The following is a 21,906-nucleotide window of genomic DNA, read 5'->3' on the forward strand; positions in this document are numbered from 1 at the left end:
AACAACATCAACTTCTGATGTGACATCCACCATTTCACTATCATCAACTGTCGAATCCTCATTAACAACTAATCCCGATACTATGACTACAGTAACTGATACAACAACCACAACAACCTCTCCAGCCACAACAACTACTGAAGAAACGACAACAAAAACATATGCTGCCACAACCACCTCAACAGTGTCTTCAACTGTAGAAACAACACCAACAACAAATGTAGAAATACTGACTACATCACCTGAAACAACAAGAACAACTACAGCTGAAACCACAACAGCTGGTGGGCCAACAACATCAACTTCTGATGTGACATCCACCATTGCACTATCCTCAACTGTCGAATCATCATCAACAACTAACCCAGGTACTATGACTACATCACCTGATACAACAACCACAACAACCTCTCCAGCCACAACAACAACTGAAGAAAAGGCAACAAAAACGTATGCTGCCACAACCAACTCAACAGTGTCTTTAGCTGTGGAAACAACACCAACAACAAATGTAGAAATACTGACTACATCACCTGAAACAACAAGAACAACTACAGCTGAAACCACAACAGTTGGTGGGGCAACGACATCAACTTCTGATGTGACATCCACCATTTCACTATCCTCAACTGTCGAATCATCATCAACAACTAACCCAAGTACTATGACTACATCACTTGATACAACAACCACAACAACCTCTCCAACCACAACAGCTACTCAGGAAACGACAACGAAAACGTACGCTGCCACAACCTCCACAACAGTGTCTTCAGCTGTGGAAACAACACCAACAACAAATGTAGAAATACTGACTACATCACCTGAAACAACAAGAACAACTACAGCTGAAACCACAACATCTGGTGGGGCAACAACATCAACCTCTGATGTGACATCCACTATTTCACTATCATCAACTGTCGAATCCTCATCAACAACTAATCCCGATACGATGACTACAGTAACTGATACAACAACCACAACAACCTCTCCAGCCACAACAACTACTGAAGAAACGGCAACAAAAATGTATGCTGCCACAACCACCTCAACAGTGTCTTCAACTGTGGAAACAACACCAACAACAAATGTAGAAATACTGACTACATCACCTGAAACAACAAGAACAACTACAGCTGAAACCACAACAGCTGGTGGGGCAACAACATCAACTTCTGATGTGACATCCACCGTTTCACTATCATCAACTGTCAAATCCTCATCAACTACTAATCCCGATACTATGACTACAGTAACTGATACAACAACCACAACAACCTCTCCAGCCACAACAACTACTGAAGAAACGACAACAAAAATGTATGCTGCCACATCCACCTCAACAGTGTCTTCAACTGTGGAAACAACACCAACAACAAATGTAGAAATACTGACTTCATCACCTGAAACAACAAGAACAACTACAGCTGAAACCACAACAGTTGGTGGGGCAACGACATCAACTTCTGATGTGACATCCACCATTTCACTATCCTCAACTGTCGAATCATCATCAACAACTAACCCAAGTACTATGACTACATCACCTGATACAACAACCACAACAACCTCTCCAACCACAACAGCTACTCAGGAAACGACAACGAAAACGTACGCTGCCACAACCACCTCAACAGTGTCTTCAGCTGTGGAAACAACACCAACAACAAATGTAGAAATACTGACTAAATCACCTGAAACAACAAGAACAACTACAGCTGAAACCACAACAGTTGGTGGGGCAACAAAATCAACTTCTGATGTGACATCCACCATTTCACTATCCTCAACTGTCGAATCCTCATCAACAACTAATCCCGATACTATGACTACAGTAACTGATACAACAACCACAACAACCTCTCCAGCCACAACAACTACTGAAGAAACGACAACAAAAACATATGCTGCCACAACCAACTCAACAGTGTCTTCAGCTGTGGAAACAACACCAACAACAAATGTAGAAATACTGACTACATCACCTGAAACAACAAGAACAACTACATCTGAAACCACAACAACTGGTGTGGCAACAACATCAACTTCTGATGTGACATCCACCATTTCACTATCCTCAACTGTCGAATCATCATCAACAACTAACCCAAGTACTATGACTACATCACCTGATACAACAACCACAACAACCTCTCCAACCACAACAGCTACTCAGGAAACGACAACGAAAACGTATGCTGCCACAACCACCTCAACAGTGTCTTCAGCTGTGGAAACAACACTAACAACAAATGTAGAAATACTGACTACATCACCTGAAACAACAAGAACAACTACAGCTGAAACCACAAAAGCTGGTGGGCCAACAACATCAACTTCTGATGTGACATCCACCATTTCACTATCCTCAACTGTCGAATCATCATCAGCAACTAACCCAGGTACTATGACTACATCACCTGATACAACAACCACAACAACCTCTCCAGCCACAACAGCTACTGAAGAAACGACAACAAAAACATATGCTGCCACAACCACCTCAACAGTGTCTTCAACTGTGGAAACAACACCAACAACAAATGTAGAATTACTGGCTTCATCACCTGAAACAACAAGAACAACTACAGCTGAAATCACAACAGCTGGTGGGGCAACAACATCAACTTCTGATGTAACATCCACCATTTCACTATCCTCAACTGTCGAATCATCATCAGCAACTAACCCAGGTACTATGACTACATCACCTGATACAACAACCACAACAACCTCTCCAGCCACAACAACAACTGAAGAAACGACAACGAAAATGTATGCTGCCACAACCAACTCAACAGTGTCTTCAGCTGTGGAAACAACACCAACAACAAATGTAGAAATACTGACTACATCACCTGAAACAACAAGAACAACTACAGCTGAAACCACAACAGTTGGTGGGGCAACGACATCAACTTCTGATGTGACATCCACCATTTCACTATCCTCAACTGTCGAATCATCATCAACAACTAACCCAAGTACTATGACTACATCACCTGATAAAACAACCACAACAACCTCTCCAACCACAACAGCTACTCAGGAAACGACAACGAAAACGTATGCTGCCACAACCACCTCAACAGTGTCTTCAGCTGTGGAAACAACACCAACAACAAATGTAGAAATACTGACTAAATCACCTGTAACAACAAGAACAACTACAGCTGAAACCACAACAGTTGGTGGGGCAACAACATCAACTTCTGATGTGACATCCACCATTTCACTATCATTAACTGTCGAATCCTCATCAACAACTAATCCCGATACTATGACTACAGTAACTGATACAACAACCACAACAACCTCTCCAGCCACAACAACTACTGAAGAAACGACAACAAAAACATATGCTGCCACAACCACCTCAACAGTGTCTTCAACTGTAGAAACAACACCAACAACAAATGTAGAAATACTGACTACATCACCTGAAACAACAAGAACAACTACAGCTGAAACCACAACAGCTGGTGGGCCAACAACATCAACTTCTGATGTGACATCCACCATTTCACTATCCTCAACTGTCGAATCATCATCAACAACTAACCCAGGTACTATGACTACATCACCTGATACAACAACCACAACAACCTCTCCAGCCACAACAACAACTGAAGAAAAGGCAACAAAAACGTATGCTGCCACAACCAACTCAACAGTGTCTTTAGCTGTGGAAACAACACCAACAACAAATGTAGAAATACTGACTACATCACCTGAAACAACAAGAACAACTACAGCTGAAACCACAACAGTTGGTGGGGCAACGACATCAACTTCTGATGTGACATCCACCATTTCACTATCCTCAATTTTCGAATCATCATCAACAACTAACCCAAGTACTATGACTACATCACTTGATACAACAACCACAACAACCTCTCCAACCACAACAGCTACTCAGGAAACGACAACGAAAACGTACGCTGCCACAACCTCCACAACAGTGTCTTCAGCTGTGGAAACAACACCAACAACAAATGTAGAAATACTGACTACATCACCTGAAACAACAAGAACAACTACAGCTGAAACCACAACAACTGGTGGGGCAACAACATCAACCTCTGATGTGACATCCACTATTTCACTATCATCAACTGTCGAATCCTCATCAACAACTAATCCCGATACGATGACTACAGTAACTGATACAACAACCACAACAACCTCTCCAGCCACAACAACTACTGAAGAAACGGCAACAAAAATGTATGCTGCCACAACCACCTCAACAGTGTCTTCAACTGTGGAAACAACACCAACAACAAATGTAGAAATACTGACTACATCACCTGAAACAACAAGAACAACTACAGCTGAAACCACAACAGCTGGTGGGGCAACAACATCAACTTCTGATGTGACATCCACCGTTTCACTATCCTCAACTGTCGAATCATCATCAACAACTAACCCAAGTACTATGACTACATCACCTGATACAACAACCACAACAACCTCTCCAACCACAACAGCTACTCAGGAAACGACAACGAAAACGTACGCTGCCACAACCACCTCAACAGTGTCTTCAGCTGTGGAAACAACACCAACAACAAATGTAGAAATATTGACTAAATCACCTGAAACAACAAGAACAACTACAGCTGAAACCACAACAGTTGGTGGGGCAACAAAATCAACTTCTGATGTGACATCCACCATTTCACTATCATCAACTGTCGAATCCTCATCAACAACTAATCCCGATACTATGACTACAGTAACTGATACAACAACCACAACAACCTCTCCAGCCACAACAACTACTGAAGAAACGACAACAAAAACATATGCTGCCACAACCAACTCAACAGTGTCTTCAGCTGTGGAAACAACACCAACAACAAATGTAGAAATACTGACTACATCACCTGAAACAACAAGAACAACTACATCTGAAACCACAACAACTGGTGTGGCAACAACATCAACTTCTGATGTGACATCCACCATTTCACTATCCTCAACTGTCGAATCATCATCAGCAACTAACCCAGGTACTATGACTACATCACCTGATACAACAACCACAACAACCTCTCCAGCCACAACAGCTACTGAAGAAACGACAACAAAAACATATGCTGCCACAACCACCTCAACAGTGTCTTCAACTGTGGAAACAACACCAACAACAAATGTAGAATTACTGGCTTCATCACCTGAAACAACAAGAACAACTACAGCTGAAATCACAACAGCTGGTGGGGCAACAACATCAACTTCTGATGTAACATCCACCATTTCACTATCCTCAACTGTCGAATCATCATCAGCAACTAACCCAGGTACTATGACTACATCACCTGATACAACAACCACAACAACCTCTCCAGCCACAACAACTACTGAAGAAACGACAACGAAAATGTATGCTGCCACAACCAACTCAACAGTGTCTTCAGCTGTGGAAACAACACCAACAACAAATGTAGAAATACTGACTACATCACCTGAAACAACAAGAACAACTACAGCTGAAACCACAACAGTTGGTGGGGCAACGACATCAACTTCTGATGTGACATCCACCATTTCACTATCCTCAACTGTCGAATCATCATCAACAACTAACCCAAGTACTATGACTACATCACCTGATAAAACAACCACAACAACCTCTCCAACCACAACAGCTACTCAGGAAACGACAACGAAAACGTATGCTGCCACAACCACCTCAACAGTGTCTTCAGCTGTGGAAACAACACCAACAACAAATGTAGAAATACTGACTAAATCACCTGAAACAACAAGAACAACTACAGCTGAAACCACAACAGTTGGTGGGGCAACAACATCAACTTCTGATGTGACATCCACCATTTCACTATCATCAACTGTCGAATCCTCATCAACAACTAATCCCGATACTATGACTACAGTAACTGATACAACAACCACAACAACCTCTCCAGCCACAACAACTACTGAAGAAACGACAACAAAAACATATGCTGCCACAACCACCTCAACAGTGTCTTCAACTGTAGAAACAACACCAACAACAAATGTAGAAATACTGACTACATCACCTGAAACAACAAGAACAACTACAGCTGAAACCACAACAGCTGGTGGGCCAACAACATCAACTTCTGATGTGACATCCACCATTTCACTATCCTCAACTGTCGAATCATCATCAACAACTAACCCAGGTACTATGACTACATCACCTGATACAACAACCACAACAACCTCTCCAGCCACAACAACAACTGAAGAAAAGGCAACAAAAACGTATGCTGCCACAACCAACTCAACAGTGTCTTTAGCTGTGGAAACAACACCAACAACAAATGTAGAAATACTGACTACATCACCTGAAACAACAAGAACAACTACAGCTGAAACCACAACAGTTGGTGGGGCAACGACATCAACTTCTGATGTGACATCCACCATTTCACTATCCTCAATTTTCGAATCATCATCAACAACTAACCCAAGTACTATGACTACATCACTTGATACAACAACCACAACAACCTCTCCAACCACAACAGCTACTCAGGAAACGACAACGAAAACGTACGCTGCCACAACCTCCACAACAGTGTCTTCAGCTGTGGAAACAACACCAACAACAAATGTAGAAATACTGACTACATCACCTGAAACAACAAGAACAACTACAGCTGAAACCACAACAACTGGTGGGGCAACAACATCAACCTCTGATGTGACATCCACTATTTCACTATCATCAACTGTCGAATCCTCATCAACAACTAATCCCGATACGATGACTACAGTAACTGATACAACAACCACAACAACCTCTCCAGCCACAACAACTACTGAAGAAACGGCAACAAAAATGTATGCTGCCACAACCACCTCAACAGTGTCTTCAACTGTGGAAACAACACCAACAACAAATGTAGAAATACTGACTACATCACCTGAAACAACAAGAACAACTACAGCTGAAACCACAACAGCTGGTGGGGCAACAACATCAACTTCTGATGTGACATCCACCGTTTCACTATCCTCAACTGTCGAATCATCATCAACAACTAACCCAAGTACTATGACTACATCACCTGATACAACAACCACAACAACCTCTCCAACCACAACAGCTACTCAGGAAACGACAACGAAAACGTACGCTGCCACAACCACCTCAACAGTGTCTTCAGCTGTGGAAACAACACCAACAACAAATGTAGAAATATTGACTAAATCACCTGAAACAACAAGAACAACTACAGCTGAAACCACAACAGTTGGTGGGGCAACAAAATCAACTTCTGATGTGACATCCACCATTTCACTATCATCAACTGTCGAATCCTCATCAACAACTAATCCCGATACTATGACTACAGTAACTGATACAACAACCACAACAACCTCTCCAGCCACAACAACTACTGAAGAAACGACAACAAAAACATATGCTGCCACAACCAACTCAACAGTGTCTTCAGCTGTGGAAACAACACCAACAACAAATGTAGAAATACTGACTACATCACCTGAAACAACAAGAACAACTACATCTGAAACCACAACAACTGGTGTGGCAACAACATCAACTTCTGATGTGACATCCACCATTTCACTATCCTCAACTGTCGAATCATCATCAACAACTAACCCAAGTACTATGACTACATCACCTGATACAACAACCACAACAACCTCTCCAACCACAACAGCTACTCAGGAAACGACAACGAAAACGTATGCTGCCACAACCACCTCAACAGTGTCTTCAGCTGTGGAAACAACACCAACAACAAATGTAGAAATACTGACTACATTACCTGAAACAACAAGAACAACTACAGCTGAAACCACAAAAGCTGGTGGGCCAACAACATCAACTTCTGATGTGACATCCACCATTTCACTATCCTCAACTGTCGAATCATCATCAGCAACTAACCCAGGTACTATGACTACATCACCTGATACAACAACCACAACAACCTCTCCATCCACAACAACTACTGAAGAAACGACAACGAAAATGTATGCTGCCACAACCAACTCAACAGTGTCCTCAGCTGTGGAAACAACACCAACAACAAATGTAGAAATATTGACTACATCACCTGAAACAACAAGAACAACTACAGCTGAAACCACAACAGTTGGTGGGGCAACGACATCAACTTCTGATGTGACATCCACCATTTCACTATCCTCAACTGTCGAATCATCATCAACAACTAACCCAAGTACTATGACTACATCACCTGATACAACAACCTCTCCAACCACAACAGCTACTCAGGAAACGACAACGAAAACGTACGCTGCCACAACCTCCTCAACAGTGTCTTCAGCTGTGGAAACAACACCAACAACAAATGTAGAAATACTGACTAAATCACCTGAAACAACAAGAACAACTACAGCTGAAACCACAACAGTTGGTGGGGCAACAACATCAACTTCTGATGTGACATCCACCATTTCACTATCATCAACTGTCGAATCCTCATCAACAACTAATCCCGATACTATGACTACAGTAACTGATACAACAACCACAACAACCTCTCCAGCCACAACAACAACTGAAGATACGGCAACAAAAATGTATGCTGCCATAACCAACTCAACAGTGTCTTTAGCTGTGGAAACAACACCAACAACAAATGTAGAAATACTGACTACATCACCTGAAACAACAAGAACAACTACAGCTGAAACCACAACAGTTGGTGGGGCAACGACATCAACTTCTGATGTGACATCCACCATTTCACTATCCTCAACTGTCGAATCATCATCAACAACTAACCCAAGTACTATGACTACATCACCTGATACAACAACCACAACAACCTCTCCAACCACAACAGCTACTCAGGAAACGACAACGAAAACGTATGCTGCCACAACCTCCTCAACAGTGTTTTCAGCTGTGGAAACAACACCAACAACAAATGTAGAAATACTGACTAAATCACCTGAAACAACAAGAACAACTACAGCTGAAACCACAACAGTTGGTGGGGCAACAACATCAACTTCTGATGTGACATCCACCATTTCACTATCATCAACTGTCAAATCCTCATCAACAACTAATCCCGATACTATGACTACAGTAACTGATACAACAACCACAACAACCTCTCCAGCCACAACAACTACTGAAGAAACGACAACAAAAACATATGCTGCCACAACCACCTCAACAGTGTCTTCAACTGTGGAAACAACACCAACAACAAATGTAGAAATACTGACTAAATCACCTGAAACAACAAGAACAACTACAGCTGAAACCACAACAGCTGGTGGGGCAACAACATCAACTTCTGATGTGACATCCACCATTTCACTATCCTCAACTTTCGAATCATCATTAACAACTTACCCAGGTACTATGACTACATCACCTGATACAACAACCACAACAACCTCTCCAACCACAACAGCTACTCAGGAAACGACAACGAAAACGTATGCTGCCACAACCACCTCAATAGTGTCTTCAACTGTGGAATCAGCACCAAGATCAAATGTAGAAAACTTTACTACATCACCTGAAACAACAAGAACAACTACAGCTGAAACCACAACAGCTGGTGGGACAGCAACATCAACATCTGATGTGACATCCACCATTTCACTATCATCAACTGTCGAATTCTCATCAACGACTAATCCCGATACTATGACTACAGTAACTGATACACCAACCACAACAACCTCTCCAGCCACAACAACTACTGAAGAAACGACAACAAAAATGTATGCTGCCACATCCACCTCAACAGTGTCTTCAACTGTGGAAACAACACCAACAACAAATGTAGAAAAACTGACTTCATCACCTGAAACAACAAGAACAACTACAGCTGAAACCATAACAGCTGGTGGGGCAACAACATCAACTTCTGATGTAACATCCACCATTTCACTATCCTCAACTGTCGAATCATCATCAGCAACTAACCCAGTTACTATGACTACAGTATCTGATAAAACAACCACAACAACCTCTCCAGCCACAACAGCTACTGAAGAAACGACAACGAAAATGTATGCTGCCACAACCAACTCAACAGTGTCTTCAGCTGTGGAAACAACACCAACAACAAATGTAGAAATACTGACTACATCACCTGAAACAACAAGAACAACTACAGCTGAAACCACAACAACTGGTGGGGCAACAACATCAACCTCTGATGTGACATCCACTATTTCACTATCATCAACTGTCGAATCCTCATCAACAACTAATCCCGATACTATGACTACAGTAACTGATACAACAACTACTGAAGAAACGGCAACAAAAATGTATGCTGCCACAACCACCTCAACAGTGTCTTCAACTGTGGAAACAGCACCAACAACAAATGTAGAAATACTGACTACATCACCTGAAACAACAAGAACAACAACAGCTGAAACCACAACAGCTGGTGGGGCAACAACATCAACTTCTGATGTGACATCCACCGTTTCACTATCATCAACTGTCAAATCCTCATCAACCACTAATCCCGATACTATGACTACAGTAACTGATACAACAACCACAACAACCTCTCCAGCCACAACAACTACTGAAGAAACGACAACAAAAATGTATGCTGCCACATCCACCTCCACAGTGTCTTCAACTGTGGAAACAACACCAACAACAAATGTAGAAATACTGAATACATCACCTGAAACAACAAGAACAACTACAGCTGAAACCACAACAGTTGGTGGGGCAACGACATCAACTTCTGATGTGACATCCACCATTTCACTATCCTCAACTGTCGAATCATCATCAACAACTAACCCAAGTACTATGACTACATCACCTGATACAACAACCACAACAACCTCTCCAACCACAACAGCTACTCAGGAAACGACAACGAAAACGTATGCTGCCACAACCACCTCAACAGTGTCTTCAGCTGTGGAAACAACACCAACAACAAATGTAGAAATACTGACTAAATCACCTGAAACAACAAGAACAACTACAGCTGAAACCACAACAGTTGGTGGGGCAACAACATCAACTTCTGATGTGACATCCACCATTTCACTATCATCAACTGTCGAATCCTCATCAACAACTAATCCCGATACTATGACTACAGTAACTGATATAACAACCACAACAACCTCTACAGCCACAACAACTACTGAAGAAACGACAACAAAAACATATGCTGCCACAACCACCTCAACAGTGTCTTCAACTGTGGAAACAACACCAACAACAAATGTAGAAATACTGACTACATCACCTGAAACAACAAGAACAACTACAGCTGAAACCACAACAGCTGGTGGGCCAACAACATCAACTTCTGATGTGACATCCACCATTTCACTATCCTCAACTGTCAAATCCTCATCAACCACTAATCCCGATACTATGACTACAGTAACTGATACAACAACCACAACAACCTCTCCAGCCACAACAGCTACTGAAGAAACGACAACGAAAATGTATGCTGCCACAAGCAACTCAACAGTGTCTTCAGCTGTCGAAACAACACTAACAACAAATGTAGAAATACTAACTACATCACCTGAAACAACAAGAACAACTACAGCTGAAACCACAACAGCTGGTGGGCCAACGACATCAACTTCTGATGTGACATCCACCATTTCACTATCCTCAACTGTCGAATCATCATCAACAACTAACCCAAGTACTATGACTACATCACCTGATACAACAACCACAACAACCTCTCCAGCCACAACAACTACTGAAGAAACGACAACAAAAACATACGCTGCCTCAACCACCTCAACAGTGTCTTCAGCTGTGGAAACAACACCAACAACAAATGTAGAAATACTGACTACATCACCTGAAACAACAAGAACAACTACAGCTGAAACCACAACAGCTGGTGGGGCAACAACATCAACTTCTGATGTGACGTCCACCATTTTAATATCCTCAACTGTCGAACCATCATCAACAACTAATCCAGACACTATGACTACAGCACCTGATAAAGCAAGAGAAACTACAGCTCAAAGCACAAAAGCGGCTGAGGAAACAACAAAAATGTCTGATAGCACATTTATTTTGCCAGATTCCTCAACTGTAGAGTCAAGCTCAACAAGTAATGGAGTCCCATTGGCTACATCACCTTATACTGCAACCACAACCACAACCACAAAAGCTGCTGGTGAAACAACAACAAACTATAGTAATGCCACATCCACATCAACAGTATCCTCAATTGTGGAATCAACGACTAATGCAGACACTATGACTATATCACCTAATACAACAACTACAACAACCTCTTCAGCTACAACAACTACTGAGGAAACGACAACAAAAACGTATGTTGCCACAACCACCTCAACAGTGTCTTCAACTGTGGAAACAACACCAACAACAAATGTAGAAATATTGACTATATTACCTGAAACAACAAGAACAACTACAGCTGAAACCTCAACAGCTGGTGGGGCAACAACATCAATTTCTGATGTGACATCCACCATTTCACTATCATCAACTGTCGGATCCTCATCAACAACTAATCCCGATACTATGACTACAGTATCTGATACAACAACCACAACAACCTCTCCAACCACAACAGCTACTGAGGAATCGATAACGAAAACGTATGCTGCCACAACCACCTCAACAGTGTCTTCAACTGTGGAAACAACACCAACAACAAATGTAGAAATACTGACTAAATCACCTGAAACAACAAGAACAACTACAGCTGAAACCACAACAGTTGGTGGGGCAACAACATCAACTTCTGATGTGACATCCACCATTTCACTATTATCAACTGTCGAATCCTCATCAACAACTAATCCGGATACTATAACTACAGTATCTGATACAGCAAGAAAAACTACAGCTCTAAGCACAAAAGCGGCTGAGGAAACAACAAAAACTACAGATACCACATTTACTTTGCCAGATTCCACAACTGTAGAGTCAAGCTCAACAAGTAATGCAGTCCCATTGGCTACATCACCTGATACTGCAACCACAACAGCTGCTGGTGAAACAACAACAAACTATAATAATCCCACACTCAAATCAACAGTATCCTCAATTCTTGAATTAACTTCAACGAATAATGCAGACCCTATGACTACATCACCTGATACAACAACAACAACAACCTTTCCAGCCACAATTACTGACGAAACGACAACAAAAACATATGCTGCCACAACCACCTCAACAGTAACCTCAACTGTGGAATCACGATCAACAATGTATATTGACACACAGACTACAGCAAATGACACAGTAATCACTACTTCAGCTCAAACCACAACAGCTGCTGGACCAAAAATAACAACTTATGATGCCATATCCACAACTGCTGCTGTAGCAACAACACCAATGTATGATGACACATCTACCTCACCAGAATCCTTAATTGTGGAGTCAACATCAGTATTACCAACTATTAAATCAACCTTTGGAAATAATGCAGAAAGTGTGGCTCTGGCAACGACTGTAGCAACAACAACAGATTATGATGTCACATCCTCGTCACCGCTATCCTCAACTGTGCAATTAATGTCAACAACTAATGCAGACACAATGACAACAGCACCTGATGCTGAAACCACAACTACAGCTCAGTCAGTAACAGTTGCTGAAACAGGAACACTGACAACTTATGATGCCACATCCATATCAATAGTATCTTCAACTATGGTGTCAAAGTCACGTAATACAGAAACATCTATTACATCAGCTGATACAACAACCTCAACTACAGCTCAAACTATAACAGCTGCTGAGACATCACATACAAGTAATGAGGATGCAGTGACTTTAGAACCTGTTACATCAACCACAACTGCAGCTCAAACCACAACAGCAAAAACCTTTGATGGCACATCCACCTCATCAGTAACTTCAAATGTAGAATCAACCTCATCAACTAGGACAGACTCAAAAACTACAGCACCTGATATAGAAACATTTACAGATCAATCCACAATAACTGCTGGGGAAACAATTTTTTTTCCCACATCCATGTCATCTTCATCCTCAACTGTGGAGTCAATCTCAACAAGTAATACAGAAACAATGACTGCAGCAATTGTTTTAGGAACAAGAACTATGCCTAAAACTATAACGGCTGCTGGGGAAAAGGCATCCTCTGATGCCACTTCTACTTTAACCATATCCTCAACTGTTGAGTCAACCCTTACAAGTAATGCAGAAACAATGACTTTGACACCTGATACAGCAACAACAACTACAACTCAAACCACAACAGTTGCTGGAGCATCAACAACAAATTTTGATGCCACATACAACTCATTCATAGCCTCAACTGCAGAGAAAACCTCAACAAGTAATGAAGAAACAATGACTACAGGACCTGATTGTGCAACCACAAATGCAGATCAAACCGCAACAGCAGTAGAGACAACAAGTTTTGATGCCACGTCCACCTCACCAGTATTCTCAACTGTTCAGCCAACCTCAACAAATAATGAAGAAACTGTTACTTTAGAGCCTGATACATCAACCACAGCTGCAGCTCAAACCATAACAACTGTTGGAGCAACAGAAAATATCTATGATGGCGCATCCAGCTCATCTGTATCGTCAAATGTAGAATTGATCTCAACAACTGAGACAGACTCAGTCACTTCAGCACCTGATACAGAAACAACTACAGTTCAATCCACAACAACTTCTGGGGCAGCAACAATAAATTTTGACTTCACTTCCACCTCATCGGTATCATCAACTATGGAGTCAACCTCAACAAGTACAGCAGAAACAATGACTACAGCACTTGATTTAGTAACAGGGGATATGCCTGAAACCATAACCGCTGCCACTTCCACCTCAACCAAAATCTCAACTGTTGAGTCAACCCTTACAAGTAATGCAGAAACAATGACTTTGACACCAGATACAGCAATACCATCTTCAGCTCAATCCACAACAGATGCTTGGGCAGTAACAGAAACAAATTTTGATGCCACATACACTTCATTGGCATCCTCAACTGTGGAGACAATTTCAACAAGTTTTGCAGAAACAAAAAATATAGCACCTGATGATGCAACCCCAACTGCATCTGAAACTACACCAGCTGCTGAAGAAATAACCCCAATGTATGATGCTACATCCATTACAACAATATCCACAGCTGAAGAACTATCAACAACAATTATTACAGACACAATGGCTACAGAATCTGATACAGAAACCACAACTACAGCTCAATCCTCACCATTTGCAGGAACAGGAACAACAACAATGTTTGATGCCACATCAACAACAATCTTATCCTCTACTGTGAGGTCAAATTCAAGAAGTAATATAGAAACATCTGATACATCGACCACAACTGCAGACCAAACCGCAACAGCTGTTGGGACAACAAGTTTTGATGCCACATCCACCTCACTAGTAATCTCAACTGTTGAGTCAACCTCTACAAATAATGAAGAAACAGTTACTTTAGCACCTGATACAGAAACCACAGCTGCAGCTCAAACCATAACGACTGCTGGGGCAACAGCAAATATATATGATGGCACATCCAGCTCAACTGTATCGTCAAATGTAGAATTGATCTCAACAACTGAGACTGACTCAGTAACTTCAGCACCTGATACAGAAACAACTACAGCTCAATCCACAACAACTTCTGGGGCAGCAACAATAAATTTTGACTTCACTTCCACCTCATCGATATCATCAACTATGGAGTCAACCTCAACAAGTACAGCAGAAACAATGACTACAGCACTTGATTTAGTAACAGGGGATATGACTGAAACCAAAACAGCTGCTGAGGCAACAACACCTTCTGATGCCACTTCCACCTCAACTATAATCTCAACTGCTGAGTCAACCCTCACAAGTAATGCAGAAACAATGACTTTGACACCTGATACAGCAATACCATCTTCAACTCAAACCACATCAGATGCTGGGGCAGTAACAGAAACAAATTTTGATGCCACATACACTTCATTGGCATCCTCAACAGTGGAGACAACTTCAACAAGTTTTGCAGAAACAAAAACTTCAGCGCCTAATGATGCAACCACAACTGCATCTGAAACCACACCAGCTGCTGAAGAACTAACCCCAACGTATAATGCTACATCTATTACACCAATATCCACAGCTGAAGAACTATCAACAACAACTACTACAGACACAATGGCTACAGAATCTGATACAGAAACCACATCTGCAGCTCAAACCATAACGACTGCTGGGGCAACAGCAAATATATATGATAGCACATCCAGCTTCTTTGTATCGTCAAATGTAGAATTGACCTCAACAACTGAGACAGACTCAGTAACTTCAGCACCTGATACAGAAACAACTACAGTTCAATCCACAACAACTTCTGGGGCAGCAACAATAAATTTTGACTTCACTTCCACCTCATCAGTATCATCAACTATGGAGTCAACCTCAACAAGTACAGCAGAAAAAATGACTACAGCACTTGATTTAGTGACAGGGGATATGCCTGAAACCATAACCGCTGCCACTTCCACCTCAACCAAAATCTCAACTGTTGAGTCAACCCTTACAAGTAATGCAGAAACAATGACTTTGACACCTGATACAGCAATACCATCTTCAGCTCAATCCACAACAGATGCTTGGGCAGTAACAGAAACAAATTTTGATGCCACATACACTTCACTAGTAATCTCAACTGTTGAGTCAACCTCTACAAATAATGAAGAAACAGTTACTTTAGCACCTGATACAGAAACCACAGCTGCAGCTCAAACCATAACGACTGCTGGGGCAACAGCAAACATATATGATGGCACATCCAGCTCAACTGTATCGTCAAATGTAGAATTGATCTCAACAACTGAGACAGACTCAGTAACTTCAGCACCTGATACAGAAACAACTACAGCTCAATCCACAACAACTTCTGGGGCAGCAACAATAAATTTTGACTTCACTTCCACCTCATCGATATCATCAACTATGGAGTCAACCTCTACAAGTACAGCAGAAACAATGACTACAGCACTTGATTTAGTAACGGGGGATATGACTGAAACCATAACAGCTGCTGAGGCAACAACACCTTCTGATGCCACTTCCACCTCAACTATAATCTCAACTGCTGAGTCAACCCTCACAAGTAATGCAGAAACAATGACTTTGACACCTGATACAGCAATACCATCTTCAACTCAAACCACATCAGATGCTGGGGCAGTAACAGAAACAAATTTTGATGCCACATACACTTTATTGGCATCCTCAACAGTGGAGACAACTTCAACAAGTTTTGCAGAAACAAAAACTACAGCACCTAATGACGCAACCACAACTGCATCTGAAACTACACCAGCTGCTAAAGAAATAACCCCAACGTATGATGCTACATCCATTACAGCAATATCCACAGCTGAAGAACTATCAACAACAACTACTACAGACACAATGGCTACAGAATCTGATACAGAAACCACAACTACAGCTCAATCCTCACCATTTGCAGGAACAGGAACAACAACAATGTTTGATGCCACATCAACAACAATCTTATCCTCTACTGTGATGTCAAATTCAAAAAGTAATATAGAAACATCTGATACATCAACCACAACTGCAGACCAAACTACAACAGCTGTTGGGACAACAAGTTTTGATGCCACATCCACCTCACTAGTAATCTCAACTGTTGAGTCAACCTCTACAAATAATGAAGAAACAGTTACTTTAGCACCTGATACGGAAACCACAGCTGCAGCTCAAACCATAACGACTACTGGGGCAACAGCAAATATATATGATGGCACATCCAGCTCAACTGTATCGTCAAATGTAGAATTGATCTCAACAACTGAGACAGACTCAGTAACTTCAGCACCTGATACAGAAACAACTACAGACTTCACTTCCACCTCATCGGTATCATCAACTATGGAGTCAACCTCAACAAGTACAGCAGAAACAATGACTACAGCACTTGATTTAGTAACAGGGGATATGACTGAAACCATAACAGCTGCTGAGGCAACAACACCTTCTGATTCCACTTCCACCTCAACTATAATCTCACCTGCTAAGTCAACCCTCACAAGTAATGCAGAAACAATGACTTTGACACCTGATACAGCAATACCATCTTCAACTCAAACCACATCAGATGCTGGGGCAGTCACAGAAACAAATTTTGATGCCACATACACTTTATTGGCATCCTCAACAGTGGAGACAACTTCAACAAGTTTTGCAGAAACAAAAACTACAGCACCTAATGACGCAACCACAACTGCATCTGAAACTACACCAGCTGCTAAAGAAATAACCCCAACGTATGATGCTACATCCATTACAGCAATATCCACAGCTGAAGAACTATCAACAACAACTATTACAGACACAATGGCTACAGAATCTGATACAGAAACCACAACTACAGCTCAATCCTCACCATTTGCAGGAACAGGAACAACAACAATGTTTGATGCCACATCAACAACAATCTTATCCTCTACTGTGATGTCAAATTCAAAAAGTAATATAGAAACATCTGATACATCAACCACAACTGCAGACCAAACTACAACAGCTGTTGGGACAACAAGTTTTGATGCCACATCCACCTCACTAGTAATCTCAACTGTTGAGTCAACCTCTACAAATAATGAAGAAACAGTTACTTTAGCACCTGATACGGAAACCACAGCTGCAGCTCAAACCATAACGACTACTGGGGCAACAGCAAATATATATGATGGCACATCCAGCTCAACTGTATCGTCAAATGTAGAATTGATCTCAACAACTGAGACAGACTCAGTAACTTCAGCACCTGATACAGAAACAACTACAGACTTCACTTCCACCTCATCGGTATCATCAACTATGGAGTCAACCTCAACAAGTACAGCAGAAACAAAGACTACAGCACTTGATTTAGTAACAGGGGATATGACTGAAACCATAACAGCTGCTGAGGCAACAACACCTTCTGATTCCACTTCCACCTCAACTATAATCTCACCTGCTAAGTCAACCCTCACAAGTAATGCAGAAACAATGACTTTGACACCTGATACAGCAATACCATCTTCAACTCAAACCACATCAGATGCTGGGGCAGTAACAGAAACAAATTTTGATGCCACATACACTTTATTGGCATCCTCAACAGTGGAGACAACTTCAACAAGTTTTGCAGAAACAAAAACTACAGCACCTGATGACGCAACCACAACTGCATCTAAAACTACACCAGCTGCTGAAGAACTAAACCCAACGTATGATGCTACATCTATTACACCAATATCTACAGCTGAAGAACTATCAACAACAACTACTACAGACACAATGGCTACAGAATCTGAAACAGAAACCACATCTGCAGCTCAAACCATAACGACTGCTGGGGCAACAGCAAATATATATGATGGCACATCCAGCTCCTTTGTATCTTCTAATGTAGAATTGACCTCAACAACTGAGACAGACTCAGTAACTTCAGCACCTGATACAGAAACAACTACAGTTCAATCCAAAACAACTTCTGGGGCAGCAACAAAAAATTTTGACTTCACTTCCACCTCATCAGTATCATCAACTATGGAGTCAACCTCAACAAGTACAGCAGAAAAAATGACTACAGCACTTGATTTAGTAACAGGGGATATGCCTGAAACCAAAACCGCTGCCACTTCCACCTCAACCAAAATCTCAACTGTTGAGTCAACTCTTACAAGTAATGCAGAAACAATGACTTTGACACCTGATAGAGCAATACCATCTTCAGCTCAATTCACAACAGATGCTTGGGCAGTGACAGAAACAAATTTTGATGGCACATACACTTCATTGGCATCCTCAACTGTGGAGACAATTTCAACAAGTTTTGCAGAAACAAAAACTACAGCACCTGATGACGCAACCCCAACTGCATCTGAAACTACACCAGCTGCTGAAGAACTAACCCCAACGTATGATGCTACATCCATTACAACAATATCCACAGCTGAAGAACTATCAACAACAACTATTATAGAAACAATGGCTACAGAATCTGATACAGAAACCACAACTACAGCTCAATCCTCACCATTTGCAGGAACAGGAACAACAACAATGTTTGATGCCACGTCAACAACAATCTTATCCTCTACTGTGATGTCAAATTCAAGAAGTAATATAGAAACAACTGATACATCAACCACAACTGCAGACCAAACCGCAACAGCTGTTGGGACAACAAGTTTTGATGCCACATCCACCTCACTAGTAATCTCAACTGTTGAGTCAACCTCTACAAATAATGAAGAAACAGTTACTTTAGCACCTGATACAGAAACCACAGCTGCAGCTCAAACCATAACGACTGCTGGGGCAACAGCAAACATATATGATGGCACATCCAGCTCAACTGTATCGTCAAATGTAGAATTGATCTCAACAACTGAGACAGACTCAGTAACTTCAGCACCTGATACAGAAACAACTACATCTCAATCCAAAACAACTTCTGGGGCAGCAACAATAAATTTTGACTTCACTTCCACCTCATCGGTATCATCAACTATGGAGTCAACCTCAACAAGTACAGCAGAAACAATGACTACAGCACTTGATTTAGTAACAGGGGATATGACTGAAACCATAACAGCTGCTGAGGCAACAATACCTTCTGATGCCACTTCCACCTCAACTATAATCTCAACTGCTGAGTCAACCCTCACAAGTAATGCAGAAACAATGACTTTGACACCTGATACAGCAATACCATCTTCAACTCAAACCACATCAGATGCTGGGGCAGTAACAGAAACAAATTTTGATGCCACATACACTTTATTGGCATCCTCAACAGTGGAGACAACTTCAACAAGTTTTGCAGAAACAAAAACTGCAGCGCCTAATGATGCAACCACAACTGCATCTGAAACCACACCAGCTGCTGAAGAACTAACCCCAACGTATAATGCTACATCTATTACACCAATATCCACAGCTGAAGAACTATCAACACCAACTATTACAGACACAATGGCTACAGAATCTCATACAGAAACCACAACTACAGCTCAATCCTCACCATTTGCAGGAACAGGAACAACAACAATGTTTGATGCCACATCAACAACAATCTTATCCTCTACTGTGATGTCAAATTCAAGAAGTAGTATAGAAACATCTGATACATCAACCACAACTGCAGACCAAATCGCAACAGCTGTTGGGACAACAAGTTTTGATGCCACATCCACCTCACTAGTAATCTCAACTGTTGAGTCAACCTCTACAAATAATGAAGAAACAGTTACTTTAGCACCTGATACAGAAACCACAGCTGCAGCTCAAACCATAACGACTGCTGGGGCAACAGCAAATATATATGATGGCACATCCAGCTCAACTGTATCGTCAAATGTAGAATTGATCTCAACAACTGAGACAGACTCAGTAACTTCAGCACCTGATACAGAAACAACTCCAGCTCAATCCACAACAACTTCTGGGGAAGCAACAATAAATTTTGACTTCACTTCCACCTCATCGGTATCATCAACTATGGAGTCAACCTCAACAAGTACAGCAGAAACAATGACTACAGCACTTGATTTAGTGACAGGGGATATGCCTGAAACCATAACCGCTGCCACTTCCACCTCAACCAAAATCTCAACTGTTGAGTCAACCCTTACAAGTAATGTAGAAACAATGACTTTGACACCTGATACAGCAATACCATCTTCAGCTCAATCCACAACAGATGCTTGGGCAGTAACAGAAACAAATTTTGATGCCACATACACTTCATTGGCATCCTCAACTGAGGAGACAATTTCAACAAGTTTTGCAGAAACAAAAACTACAGCACCTGATGACGCAACCACAACTGCATCTAAAACTACACCAGCTGCTGAAGA

The 21,906-nt window shown here is 41.5% G+C and overlaps 1 protein-coding gene across 1 annotated transcript; it reads left to right on the top strand.

Moving 5' to 3' along the window:
• Positions 1-21,231, top strand: LOC147846963 (uncharacterized). Its single transcript, XM_087238373.1, has 2 exons — positions 1-21,099; positions 21,195-21,231. The coding sequence occupies exons 1-2, from the start codon at positions 83-85 to the stop codon at positions 21,229-21,231; spliced, it is 21,054 nt and encodes a 7,017-aa protein (XP_087094499.1). The 5' UTR covers positions 1-82.
• Positions 21,232-21,906: the final 675 nt, after the last annotated feature.

Source organism: Danio rerio, chromosome 1 (assembly GCF_052040795.2).
Source record: "Danio rerio strain M-AB ecotype USA chromosome 1, GRCz13ab, whole genome shotgun sequence".
Taxonomy (NCBI): domain Eukaryota; kingdom Metazoa; phylum Chordata; class Actinopteri; order Cypriniformes; family Danionidae; genus Danio; species Danio rerio.

Coding starts and splice junctions, on each gene's coding strand:
- LOC147846963 (XM_087238373.1), top strand. CDS start 83: ATGACTACAGTAACTGATACAACAACCACAACAACCTCTCCAGCCACA. Junction 21,100..21,194: donor GGAACAGGAACAACAACAAT/GTTTGATGCCAC, acceptor CCACAACTGCAG/ACCAAATCGCAACAGCTGTT.